Raw genomic sequence first — 14149 nt, forward strand, 5'->3', positions numbered from 1 at the left:
AATAATGAATTGCTTGCTGAGGTGAAACTTTTTCATTCAATCAAACAATGTTACAGCAAAGGAATATAAAACACACACAGTAGGGTAGCAATGCAGAAATATATCTACGTGCACATATAAAGGAAACAGCTTTCTGAGAATAAGCTAAAAGAACTTGCAAGTCCTTATCTTTTATCCCCCCCAATCATTTTCCAATCACCTAGCAACATCTGTTGCTGCTGCTTTTGATTCTGAATAGGCCGTCTTCACATTCAAAGATGTAACTGAGCCAACTGAGAAAACTGGAAGTGTAAAGCAACCGGGAGAACAAGATGCAAGTCAGTTTTCTTATTTTTTCCTGTCAAGAAAGAACAAAATTGCCCCTACCTTTCTTCTGAGGGTACGATGGTGACTGCACTTGAGAAAAAGTAGGCTTTTCTTCGGTGAAATATTCAGGTTGGCTGTACTGATGCAGGGCCATGTCCATATCAGAATACTCGCTTTTAAAAACGTTTCCAGGGTAACTACAGGTATAAGGCTGATTCACCGCCCAGGCCTGTTCCATATATATGTTATTATTGTGCAGGACCTGAGCATCACAACTGCTGTAACTCTGACTATCTTCAATATAAGTGCAATAATCAGTGGACTGCATGTAGCAGTTGCTACTGGCAGCCGGGTGAGCTTCATATATTTCTTGCATACAGTAGTTCATTTTGTTATCCTGTCTCAGCCTATACTTTACATATGCACACACATACACTCACTCACTCACTCACTCACATGCATATACATGCCAGCCTGCATACGCACGGAACAGGAATGAATACACAACACCAAGAAAGTCAACTGCAAAATTGTATGTTTAACTTTAGAGTGGCACCTGATGTGCTAATACCCTATTTATATTCGGGATGGACTGAGAGCTCTCCTGCCAGCCAAACATATTGGAAAGCAGATTTATGACAGCCAAAGGTCTTAATCTGTGACTGTATGTTAATTCCTAGGGAAGATAGCGGGTGGTATTGGCCACCAGACAAAGAAGAAATGCCCAGACAACCCTACAGTTGCACTATTTTGTGAGAGGGGGCGTGTGTGTGTTTGTGTGTGTGTGTGTGTGTGTGTAGGGGGGATAATTATTTTATAAAGCCATTTCCATCCGCTTTCAGTGTGATTAGAAAAATGGTTACAAAGGCAAGAATACAGTTACGCCACTGACATTGTCAACTTAAGTGTGAAGCATCACCAAAAACACTTAGGAAATCCTAGAGACGATATGCTCAAAATCCAAAAATCAATAATCCTGCTTTTTCAGCATTAACTCCTAGAAAATCCAATAGTGCTGATGAGTCAAGCAGTAAGTCTAGTTTTTGCAAAAATTTAGCGTCTAAATCTGTCATCTGCTTTATTGATTTTGAGTGACAGAGTTATCTGCGTGAACCTTTCATGCCTTACACATACACAGGCCAAACTCCCCGCTGCTCACTAATTTAACACATTTACAAGAAAGCAGCTTTTTCAAACTTCATTGACTTGCTAGACAATTTTTTTGAATCTAACAGGTGGGAAATTTCCACGCCATCTTAATCAGCAAACAGAATACTGCTTAAAGCTTAATTGGTTTGCCAGTTAAATTTCATTAAACTGCTTTCTTCCGATGGTTCAATAATGAAGGGCTGGCTGTTTTTACATCTGTTTCATTCACACATATATGCTATGAACATTGCAAAATCATTTTGCAAGGCAGTCGATAATTAGACTATCCTCAGTTTTAAAAATAAGAATATTTCACATTTGTTTCAGGTCATACACATCCTCTTATAACCATTATTTAAGATACATGTCTGAAGCTTGCAATTTTATAAACACTTACCTGGGAGCAAACCCACTATATGAAATGAGGTTTACTTCTAAACTGAAATGAGTAGAATTGCACTGTCAGTAATAATAGATAATTGCCACTGCCTGGCAAATGTAACACTTCTAAACTTCTTACTGCTTTGTGCTGAATTACTGTTGCTAAACAATTCTTGGTCACTTTGAAATGGATTCTCATTAAAAAGAATTCATGTTTTAAAAGAAGGAGCTATTTTGAAATACAAAGCAATGACTTCTCATCAGTCAGCAGATAATCATTTAACTCTTATGCATATCTACTCAGAAGGAAGGTTGATTTCAACAGATGTGTATTGGTAAAATTGTCATGAAATTTTCCAGAAGCTCTGAAGGTTTTAGAAAGGTATTTTCATTCCCCCTCCTTTTCTCAGCCGACTGGTATAATTTGCCAACAGAGTTCATACTGAGGTAGTTAACTTTGTATAGTGACTGTCAGGAACTGGAGACTGTCCACTTAATTTTTATGTTGAATGTTGCCAATAACCAAGTGTCAGCATGCAACTACCTCAACTTGATACCAAGGCCCTTTGAATTTTCATTTCTGATCGCAGCTCTAAATCAGAAATAGCCTGGATAAAAAGGGAATTCCATGACTAAACTGAATCCAATTCATTTCAGTGAACTGACTGTACATATGAGTAAGTCTGGATTCAGTGCTGTGTTTCTATATTATAAATGCAAATTTGATTAATACATTTTTAAATCAGAATCTTTAATTAATTCATAAATAATTAGCTCTCAAAAATAACCTGGTTTGAAATGAAATCTGAATTTCATAGAATAATTTTATACATATTTTTTAAAAAATGAATCAATGTCCCTCTATCATATATCTTTAATCAAAGCTTTTAGCTGTTTGGATTGTCACCAGCAAAAGGGCTGTCAGGATTCAATGTTACTGTATTTATTAACTGTTTTTCTTCACCTGAAGAGCTTCAGCTATTGGGCAGTACAGAAGTAAGTGAGTAAATAAATGAATAAATGCCAACAATCTTCAATTTCTGACACAATGCTCCCACACAAACCTTTATCAAACAATTACATTTTCAGTGCAAGGCATTTTCAGGACATCCAGACAATGCTGTCTTCCACTTGCATTCGCACTAGCTATTCCATCTTTTTTGCTTTTTACAAATATCTATTAAGAAATAAATGGTAAAGCAGCTGGAAAATATCTTTTCATTGGTACTCTATATGCAACTCAACAGCTGTTACTGAAATCTCTAATTTAACTTTGGCAGTTAGCACTGTTTCCTGCTCCAGCTTCACTAGCCTCTTTCAAAATCTCCAGTTGTTTTGTGCCTAAACATTTTTTCTGTTTGTCTCATTGCTTTCTCCTGTATTAATAAAATGATAATTAAAAACCCTTGCCACCAAATTAATCAGTATTGCTCTATTGCCTCTCCTCTGTATATACCTGGCCTGTTCCTCAGTTTTTCTTTTTCATATAAAGAAGGCCTATTTTATCTTAAAAGTGCTAACACTCGCCTAATATTTGATCCATGTAGTTTGCAATTCAGCTAAGGTTTTTTTTTTACAGTTCTGCATAAAGGTAGGATGCAAGTCATCTTTTGACTCACACATGTATATCATTTAGATGTCTGCCTCTATTTCTAGAAATATCACTTGGAGTTTTCCATTCGTTTCAAAGGGAACTGGACTGCCCCACATGTATATTACCCATGTATAATGTAATAGAAGTTAAGAGTCTGAAAATTGGAAAATGTTCCTAAACCACATTTTTTCTATTTCCGATTATAAACCTCATTATTCTGTTTGTATTTTCTATTATTCCCTCTTCATTCATGATCATAATGCCCACTCTGTTCATAACAGATAAACACTAGTCCTGTTCTGGTGTTCTCCTGTGATACATTGCCAACCCACAATCAAAAGTCTTTTGTATTGGTGTGGAGTCCCTTTAAGATTTAAAACATTGATCTTTCAGCTTGTGCATATATGTGGAAGGCTACATGGCTGCAACTGATAGCAGGATGGAGAAAATGGGTGTGGCGCTATTTACCACTTCATGATAAAGTAGGGAACACACATGCAGGACCTTTCCATCATTGCAGTACATTTTCCAGCATATCAAAGAATTGCCCTCCATGTGCATATGGGGCACTGGCTGACTAAGTTCATAGTTTTGATACCAGGACCTGCCTCAGGAAGCTTCAGTTTCACTACTAGGAATATTAGTATTGAATTGCTTTCAATAGAAAAGCATCTGCAAGGTGCACCCCTATCTGTCACTCTAAAATCATAGCAGCTCAACAATGCTGGGACTGCACCCAGATTTTTCTAGTTAATAGGGGCCAGAAAATTATGAATCTGAAGTACTTACAGGAAGATAGGGGAACTCGTGTTACAGGAAGAAACCTAGTACTTGTAACTGAACATTCATATGGTGGCTCGTTTATTCCAGTATCCAGAGAAACCCCTCCTCAAATTTGTACATATCTATATCATGCTGTTAGTATATTAAATGACCCAATCTGGTGCACAAGAATGGTGTCAAGATGTGTCTTTTTCAGAGAACACACTTTATTAATTTATATCTGCCTCTTCATATAAATAAGTATAAATGAGTAAATAATAAAAAAATAATAAATTCTTATTTATATACTCATTTATATACTCATTTATTCTCATTTATATACTTTATATAAATCAGAATAAATATAAGTTTAAGTTCACAGAAAAGCCACAGCAAATGGATATGCTTCTTGTGGATGATAAACAAAAATAAATATTATTAGACATCTGTGAATTACAAAACTGCCTAATAGTTCCTGAAAGTCAACTATCAGTTTTGTTTTGAAATAAAACTGAACAGATTTGCTGATACATAGGATGTAAAAAGTATAACCAGATCAGGAAATTATAATTATTTTTAACATTCAACAAGTAATTGGGTAATTGCATCATGCAAATACCTTAAACAGTGAGTATATATAAAATGTTGAACTTGTAACTGTAACACATAAATTGTTTGCATATGTGTAAATACATGTATTTCAATAAAGCAACTTCTCCCTAACCAGTTCAAGTAAAAAATTTGTAGTAAATAACTAATGTTCCTGAAATGCATTGTTCTCACAGAACAGGACTGCATACTGTGTTAATTTTATATTGGTTCTAAAAAGTACAATTGATTTAGTTCTTAGTTATGCTACAGCAATTGGTGTAAATACACAGCTTCTTAAAAGGAAATCAATAGGCACAATATGGAGTAGAATCTGTTGATGTACCTCTCTCTATATTGATTTATGTACTCTGGTGCTCTAATTTTTATAGAGAGATGCTTCAAAAAGTCTTTTAAGCTAATATATCACTAGTAATTTGTTTAGGGCAACTTTTTATGTTTACTACTTTTTAAAAAAATGTTGTCTATGGAAATGAGAAAAGCTTTGGGTAGAACAATGGTTGTTGGGGGGGGATATTTGACAAGCAAGTACTTAATACATGTAAAAAAAAAAGCTGAAGATATTTTTCCTCTTGAAATATGTGAATGTTTTAGCTGTGAATATGAAATGAAATACTGCAGCCAGTTGCCTTAGAAACATACCATATTCTGCTATCACCCTGTTAAAATTAACTTTCAAAGGATTAATTTTGTGAGAAAATTCTCCAAAATATGACCCTCCAGAATATAGCTAGTAGTAGAGGTTTAAAAAGCATTTGTGGCTGCAGTCCTATTGCCCATCAATTGGCCTTTGAGGGACTATGGGATTTTGGAAAATTGCCACACTCCACTGGTGCAGGGATCCTTATGCTGCTGAAGGACCCCCTCACATACCCCTAAAATGCTCCACTAGCATAAATATATTGTGTTTCACCAGCAGTGGGGGCCTAACAGCAGGGGGTCAGGACAGATTTGGGAAGGTCTTGCATCTGCCGGATTCAAACTTCTCTCATTCCACCAACAGCCCCTGATAAAACTCCTAATTAACTTAAGCCCCATTGATTTAAATAGGACTAAAACATGGCTAGCTTAGTCTGGACCTGACCCAGTTAAGTTTAATTTCCTGACCAGTAAAATCTCTCCCCTCTCCACTAAGAAGGCATTTTTTAAAAACACAGCATTTGTTACTATAAATGGTACCAAGAGCAATTTCATAAAGACAGTTGCTTTATGTTGCTGACCCCAAATTAAAATAAATAGAATGGAGTTAGAATGTATCACCTTTTAAAAGACAAGGGAGAAATGATAATATAAAAAGGTGTTGGATTCTTGAATCATTGTGACAATTGTGCACAATGACAATCCATTAGTTCCATAAATCATGGGCTGTCAGGGCCTCAAGCAAGGAAAGAAATGCATACTCCTGCAAGTTGGCCATTTCTGTTTTAAACCGGTTTCAACCAATCCCATTCTTGGGTGTTTCATGGGACATCTGAACCTGGCAGTCTGGATTTTTCAGGATTAAACAACCCAGAGTTTGACTCAACAATAATCTGTAGTTTGTGATTGCTGAGTTTTGAAAGCACGTCAGACAAACTAGGAATGGAGCATTCGTGGGAAGTTTTGAGTGACAAACTGCACAGAAGACATAATACTTGTTCCCTTGCTCATTGACCCACAAATTCATAGCTGAAAGGGCTGCGGAGTTACTCAAAGTATTTTAAATTCCAACCATATGCAATGGTACATTTTCTTACTAACTATAGAAGAAGAACAATTATTCCTTAACTCAGAGAGAAGATCAGAATGAAGTCAGGAATCAAGCACCTGGTTCTCTACTTGTCCTGTTGGAAGCAAATGTAATGGTGCTTACCATGAAATGCGCAAGGATTGTGCTGAAGAAGAGTGCTTGGATTCTGGGAAGGACAATTTTTGGCTTGTCCACCAAGGTCAGCCAAAATTTATGGACCTGGATATTGGTTTATTGGTTTGGACACAGTCACCAAGAAATTCAAAGTCTGAGACTTGGAAGGGCAGCAATGAAGGGACTAGAAAAGATATTCAAGTGTAGGGACTTGATCTCACTAGAGACAAAGGGCAAGGTCATCCAAGCTATTGTATTCTCAATCCCAATGTATGCATGTGGAAGCTGAACAGTGAAGAAGGATGATAGGAAGAAAAGTGAAGCATTGAAAATATGGTACTGGAGCAGAGCTTTGCAACACCCTGGACTGACAGAAACATGAACAAGTGGGTTTTCCTAGAAGCAAAAATGACAAAATTGAGGCTGTACTTTGGGCACATCATGGGAAGGCAAGACTCCCTGGAGAAGAAAGTTATGCTAGGGAAAGTTAAATGCAGAAGAAGAAAAGGAAGTCTAAATAGGAGATGGACTTACTCCTTAAAGGAAGTCACAACCTTGAATTTACAATAACTGAACTGGACTGTCATGAGTAGGATATTTGGAGGGCTTTCATTCATACGATCAGCATAAGATGGAGACGACTTAATGACACACAACAACAACATTTCATGGTTCATCAAAAACAAAAAGTTCATTTCTCATTGGACTAGTTAGATGTTTTCCCTTGCCTCCCCACCAAGTCTATATATCTGCTTCTGCAAATCTTTCCTCAGGCTTCCCCAATAAGTGTGGATGCTGCCCCTTTAACTTTTTAAATAGCAGCACCAAGACAGAAACATAGAAACAGAATGAGTCAGAAGGGGCCTCCTGGGCCATCTAGTTTGACCTCCGGCTCCAGCCGGCTCTGAATTATTAGTGTGTATAACATATTTAATAATATACACATTTCCCCCAAGAAATTCACTTGCACTATCTAAGCCCTTCCCCAACCTGGTGTTCTCCAGTTGTTTTGGATTTCAACTCCCATCAGTGGCTAGGAAGCCTGGAAGTTATTCAAAACATCCTGAGTTCAGTAACAAGTTCAGGAAGGCTGATCAAAGGCATTCTTACATAAAACCTGTATGATAGATTGGTATGACTAGCCATACTTCAAAAATAACAAATAGATTTGGAATCTGGAGGTGCCACGCAAAAGAAATGACAATTCAAATTAGTTAAGAATGTACATTTCAAGTAATTCATGATGGTGGGCTGGTGGGGCAGGGGGAACAACCCATGGTTAGTCTAACAAACACATGGATTCATTGTAGCTTATTGGCCCTCTCCCTCTCCCTCTCCCACAGGTGGTTTTGCAGGACCCTGTTGTATTTGGAAGCTGTTCAGGTCTTGCTACAGCTCTTATTCCCTTTAAACTCATAATTTTCTGGAGACTGAGAAAACTGGCTGCTAAGCTGGCTTTTTGTGATCTTTGTTTTGACAGCTATAGACATTATCTTTAAATGTTCCAGCAACTTGCTGGAAGGGCGTCCCATGGTTGCCGAGCATTTAATATTTCTTCATTCCTCACTTTTTGCAACTATTTTGCAAAAAAATATACCATTAAGAGAAGTTACAACACTTGGATAACTGTGAATGTTCACACTCCCCCATCCCCACCCCTTTACAGAATCATAGAACAGTAGAGCTAGAAGGGGGCAGAAGGTCATCAAGTCCAACACCCTGCTCAGTACAGGAATCCCAGTTAAACAATCACTCTCAGATGGCTGTCCAGCTGCATCTTGAATGCTTCCATTTATTTACTACACCCAACACCTGAAGCTCTCTAATGGTTCACAACAATTTGAAATACTTTTGTATGGAGGAGAAGGCAACTGGAAGCTCCCACTTTTCAGTGACTGCAGTTCCCCATTATATTCAAACTCTAAAGCTGGGGGTCATTCTAACTGATTTATTCAAGTAAATAAGGAATGATTTAAAAAGAAATACCCACAGTTGAATAAACTGAAGAATCTAGCATCGATCAAAAATGGAAGCAGAAGGTTTTAGTTGCTACCTCTAGCATGCCAGGAGAAATAGAAGGGAACACATGAGCTGATACTTTACTGAGTCAAGTTCATAACAACAAACCATGTTTTCTTGCTGGAGTGGTCTGAGCTGGCTTAATAGGTAAATTCAGTGCTTATGACAAGCAAATAGGCAGACTTATCAAACCTAAATTTATCCACAAGAGTACTATGTACCACATATTAGAATACTTCAGCTTGACGAATTATAGCAACTTCACTGAAATTAATGTTTATGTACAGTGTTATGGTACCAACTCCTTGGCATATTGTACAGTGTACACTGTTGGGCTATTTTTATTCTCCTTCCTGCTCTGCAGCATATTTAAGGATTAAAAAACATAATTCAACAATATCAATAATTAACCATTGCTCATTTTATTTTGAAAAAATAAAGTGCATGTTGAATTTAAATCATTCAGATTTACTTCTCTTTCTACATTAAATATCAACGGCATTAGACACACCATATGTTCATCCTGAAGAAGATTTTCTTTATTAATCCTTCAAGGTGGATCAACAGCAACAAAATGAAGTTGTACAAACTCTTTGCTCAGTAAAAGTTTGATCCAGTGAGGTGCTACAATGAGATAGATGGCCTACAACTTCTGATGCAAAGCTTCCAGTGCTGGTGCAAGAAGTTCATGGTGGCCCAACACATGGCCCATGGGCCAAATGCAGCCCCTGAAGCCCTGCTCTGCAGGCTTTCTGTTGCTTGGAGCGCCACCAATTCCCCCCATGCCCAGTGACATGGGCATCACTGCAGCAAGTTCTCGCGAGGCCACCAGCCCATCTCGCTCTCTTCTTGAGGCTCAGAAAGAAAGTGGGTTGGGCAGACAGCCTCGCGAGAGCTCACCCCAGCATGCCCCACACCACTCCTGTCGATGAGCGCAAACGTGAGCGCAAACGGGGATGTGAGCCGCCCCGAGGCTTCAGTGAATGGGGCGGCATAGAAGTCTCCTAAATAAATAAATAAACAAACGTGCTCATGCTCAGAAAGAGAGCAGTCTGGGCTTGTGGTCTCGTGAGAGCTTGTCCCATTCACTCCTGCTAATGACTGCAAAGGTGGGGCATGCTGGGGAGAGTTCATTGGCACAAGTACATGAGGCTCAGTGCACCAAGGAAGGAAGGAAGGAAGGAAGGAAAGGCCAAGGGGGCCACATGGGAGGGTTCCTGGGTGGGAAAAAGAGGGAAGGAAGGGATAAGCCACCCCAGAGGAATGGCCACCGTGCTTGGGCTGTGACTGGAGAAGGGGCTGCCTGTGATCTCTGCCAGAGATGACAGGCCCACAAACTATTCTCAAGCCAACTCGGAGACCTCACACTGGTTTTCTCCCTCATTCCATGGTTAATTAAATATATTAATTCTATATATTAAATTAACTAAATAGATTGTGGACACTTTAATTTATGGTATGGAAATGTGATTCATTCTGCAGCTCCATGTCCAAGTACTCATGCAGCCTTGAGGTATGAAAACTTGGGAGTGCCCTGGGATAGCTGTTTTATACTTGTGCTAGAAACAATCCTAATGACTATACTCTCTCCCTGCAATATTAAAAAGGAAAGGAAGAAGAAAGAATGGGAAAAGTGCTTTCTACTGGAAAGCGCATTATTATTTTGTTCTCTTAGTTTAGGTTAGTTAGTTGTTTGGATTTTTATTGCATAGATGCCACGAAAGTCAACCATAACCGGGAAAGTTGAGAATTTTGCCTGCTTGGTTCAGAAATGAACTTCAGCTATAACAATAGTTCCCAATGGAACTATATCTTAAACCTTTCAGGGTGGCAGGCTACTAAGTTAGCATACTTAACAAAATTTTTCACAAACTGCATCTATGCTTGCAGGCATACAAACTGGTTGCCTGTATCCACTTTAAGTGCAGCTATGGATCAGCTATTATACTTCCTTTGAGTACTGGCACTTTACTGGCACTCAAAGGAATATTTCCCGGTCTACCTTTTCTGTTTCTGAATGTATCACCCGATGCCAAATGAAAGCTATTTGATATACTCTTAATTTATTCAAGTACAGTAGCTAACAGTACTGTTTTAAAAACATGTGTTTTAATACACTAAGAATAATCTAAATTCTTTTTGAACATAGTGTTTCTTAACACTATGTCTTTAAAGTGGGGGAAAGGGGTCCTTCCATGGTCATTAAAACTTAGTATGTCAAGTCAGGAAATGCAGGTTTAATGCTATGTTTAATGTCATAAAATATAGTATATGAATCAATAGTTATTATTAGTAAGCACACCTATAAATAGAAGCAAATTCTGGACACCTAACTGAAATTGTTCCATATAAGATAAAATATTTAAGGTCATAGCTTGCCATTAAGATATTGAGTTCAGTTTCTCCAGATGCATATGATAATAGCAGGCTACAAGAAAAATAAGAAAAAAAAATAAGAAAAGAGGTGAGTTCAAAGTATCGGAACCCTTGCAATAATCCATGTTGTATTCTCATTCAGCTACGTTTGAGCAAATAAATGACTGTATCATAGTATTAGATTATAATCTGTTGCAATAAAACATCCCCCATGAAACCCAGAGCATCTATGAAGGTGACTTTTTACTACAAACTTCCATCGAAGTTGGCATATGCTTAGGATTTTCAGACTCTGAAGCTCCCAGGCTTTTAGAGTTGCCTGCATGATAGACCTTGAGAAAATACAATTCTCCTGCCTTTCTTGAGGAAATCCCTTATCCTGCCTTTCTTACTGGAAAAGCTGCATCTACTACCATTTTCTGATTAGTAGCACAGCTTTTGGAGACAGCTCTGTCCCCAACAAAAAGGAAAAGGGGCCCTTGGACAAGAAAGCTCAGTATGATCCCAAGGCCAAAAGCAACTATTGCTTTAGACCACCAATGATGAAAGACAATTATTACTATCATTACACAGAACAGACATGGACAGTGCATTTTAAGATACCCAGTCCACTAAATTAATAATATTATGTTATTGTTCACTAATCTTACATTTTTCTGAGTGACACTCACTATTTTTTTGTTAACAACTTGAGTGACATGAAAAGTTGCTTACTGTTTTGAAACAAACATGCATGGGTTTATAAAAATACATAGCTTGCTGGAAAGCACACCTGTGAGTCAGGTTTTTAATGCAGGCTTCAAAAGCTGGCTCCAATTGGTTATGTTAATACATGCAATGACTACCCCATGCCTAAGGCCACCAAATTGATTAGTCCCATGTATTTCAGCCCACATGTTAAATAGATATTAGCTAATTAGGCTGCTTATCACTCTTTTTATTCAATCGTTTGAGGTAAAATGTTTCTTTACATTTAGTAATGAAATAGAATAGGTAACTGTAACCTAAATAACAGAAGCTTGGGAAGAACTGTCTGGAATCTTCAGACAGTTCTCAGTAAGATGTTAAAGCGATCAACACCTGACATCTGCTAACAAGGAGGTGTTCTGAGGTAAACGGCTACCAAATCTAAAAAAAATCAGGTACTTAGACCAGTTTAACTTTTTCATGAGGTGATAGCCTTTGTGACATTATAATCTTTCCTCCTGAAGTGACGCAAGGATTTAAGTAGAAGAAAACAACTTCTGGCCCCTCCTTCCACAGCAGGATTCTCAGACATTTTTATTTATTTTTTAAAGGCAAACATTGCAGGATTATCAATTCCAGCCAAAATAAGATAGGCACATAAATAAGACGCCACTTCTGTTGCCAACCATATAAAATAATTATACTTTTCAAGACTGACTTTAAATTAGGCAAACAGAACAGGACACTTAATCTTGCAAGCTCAATTGTTATTAATATTCAGCATATTAAAGTCTAGAAAAGAAATGAATCAGTTTGACAGTAAATCTGAGAGGAAAAATAACTGCCTAAACTGGATATTGATGATGCTACCAAATGAGTATTTAGTGCTCTCGTTTTGGTGCTCTTAAGTGCCTGTTAGCATAATATTTTGTTTCTTTAGGGAGAAAAACAACTCGAGGTAGCTATTCTAAACAATAAAATAAACAGAAGGATAAACTATAAGAAAGGATTACTTTAAAAAAGAGTGTGTATGATGACTAAAGTTACTATTAATATAATACAATTTGCTATTTACGGCCTGCATCAAGGATATACATACGGAATTATACCGGTCTGCTGCTTTTTGTATAATCATTCTAATTACCTTTGCATTTTGTCCCCTGCATTTGGTATTCCTTGGCATTTGAAAGGCCTTGAATGATCGTATCAGTGTGGCCTGGAAGGAGCACTGGACTAGTCCATGCTGCTGAAGCATGAAGAAATGGTGCAGGCTGGTGTCCAATACTCAGCACACTGCTTTTCTCACAGTATCTTTCCTTACACAAATGTTTCTCTGTTACATCTATGATATTCCACGTATATTTTCTGCTAGGAAAGTGCATCAGCCCATCCCAGGATGGAAGGCCATGTTCTTGAGACTTGACAAGCACTGGTTGACAAGCTGTTGGCATTGCCAAGATCTTGCTCAGCTGTGGAGTTCTGGAAAGTAAGTGTTTCCCCATTTCTCTTGATCGGGTGGAATTCACTTGCATCGCCACCTGAGTACAACAGTATGAGGCAGAGGTTTTCATCCATGCACTTTCAGCCACCATGGTCAGCTTCCATTCAGGGCAGTTGAGCACATCAGTTTCCTTTCCGTTACATCCAGCAAAGGGAAGTAGGGCTAACGTGCACAGGCAGAGCTGCTAGATGCAACTTTCACCAGCGCTACATCTAAAACTTGTGGCCCTGTGCAAGTTACCATCAATTTATTGCCTTGCTCATATGATCATTTGAGGTCTTGTGGGTCGAAGCTGGTCATGAACAATTTTCAGATACTTAAAACACAAAACATCAAGGATTCAGCCTTGTTTGACTTTGCTCTTATTGTAGGCTGACCTGAGGGACACTCTGTTACCTAAGGCTAACATTCTTATGTGGGCATGCTTAGCAGTTCCGGTCCTGCTACTACTGCTCTCTCTGCTCAGCTTTGCGGACACAGGACAGAATCCAGTGCCAATCCTGCCTCACGAGCGTTAACCCTGCTGGCTTTAGGCACATGGCACACAGTAACAATGCAGTGTTTACTGCAAGTGCTTTTTATATCAACGTGCATTCGCTCACGTTGTACTAAAGGGAAAACAAAAATGTATTCCTGAAACTATTATAGATTTGAGTAACAGTTTCCTTACAGAACATCTGAGGTAATTTCCAGTTGTGAAAATCTGATACAGACTGCTCTATTAATCTCAAGGGATGTGCATGTATAATACCATTAAAATACCCCAAAAGGATTTGCACAGAACTATTGTGAATCAGCTTTGCACACCTTCTGAACAAATGGTTGAGCACACCTTAGAGAAATATGAAAATTTTCCACGTAAAATGTTATGGTTAATGTTAAAGCAATATACTTAACCCTAAAACAAGGTGCTATAAGATCT

General features: G+C 38.1%; 1 protein-coding gene across 3 annotated transcripts in view; it reads right to left on the bottom strand.

Moving 5' to 3' along the window:
• The window catches only part of THRB (thyroid hormone receptor beta), a 157886-nt gene that overhangs the window by 29340 nt on the left and 114397 nt on the right, over positions 1–14149 (bottom strand). Inside the window, exon 1 of one of the 3 annotated variants that reach the window (XM_044449433.1) lies at positions 367–694. The exons of the other annotated variants lie outside the window; for them this stretch is intronic. Coding sequence (XP_044305368.1) covers positions 367–694 — 328 coding nt within the window. Of the gene's footprint in view, positions 1–366; positions 695–14149 lie in introns of those variants that run through there. 3 annotated transcript variants of the gene reach the window in all.

Source organism: Varanus komodoensis, unplaced genomic scaffold (genome assembly GCF_004798865.1).
Source record: "Varanus komodoensis strain SLA01 unplaced genomic scaffold, ASM479886v1 scaffold58, whole genome shotgun sequence".
Taxonomy (NCBI): Eukaryota; Metazoa; Chordata; class Lepidosauria; order Squamata; family Varanidae; genus Varanus; species Varanus komodoensis.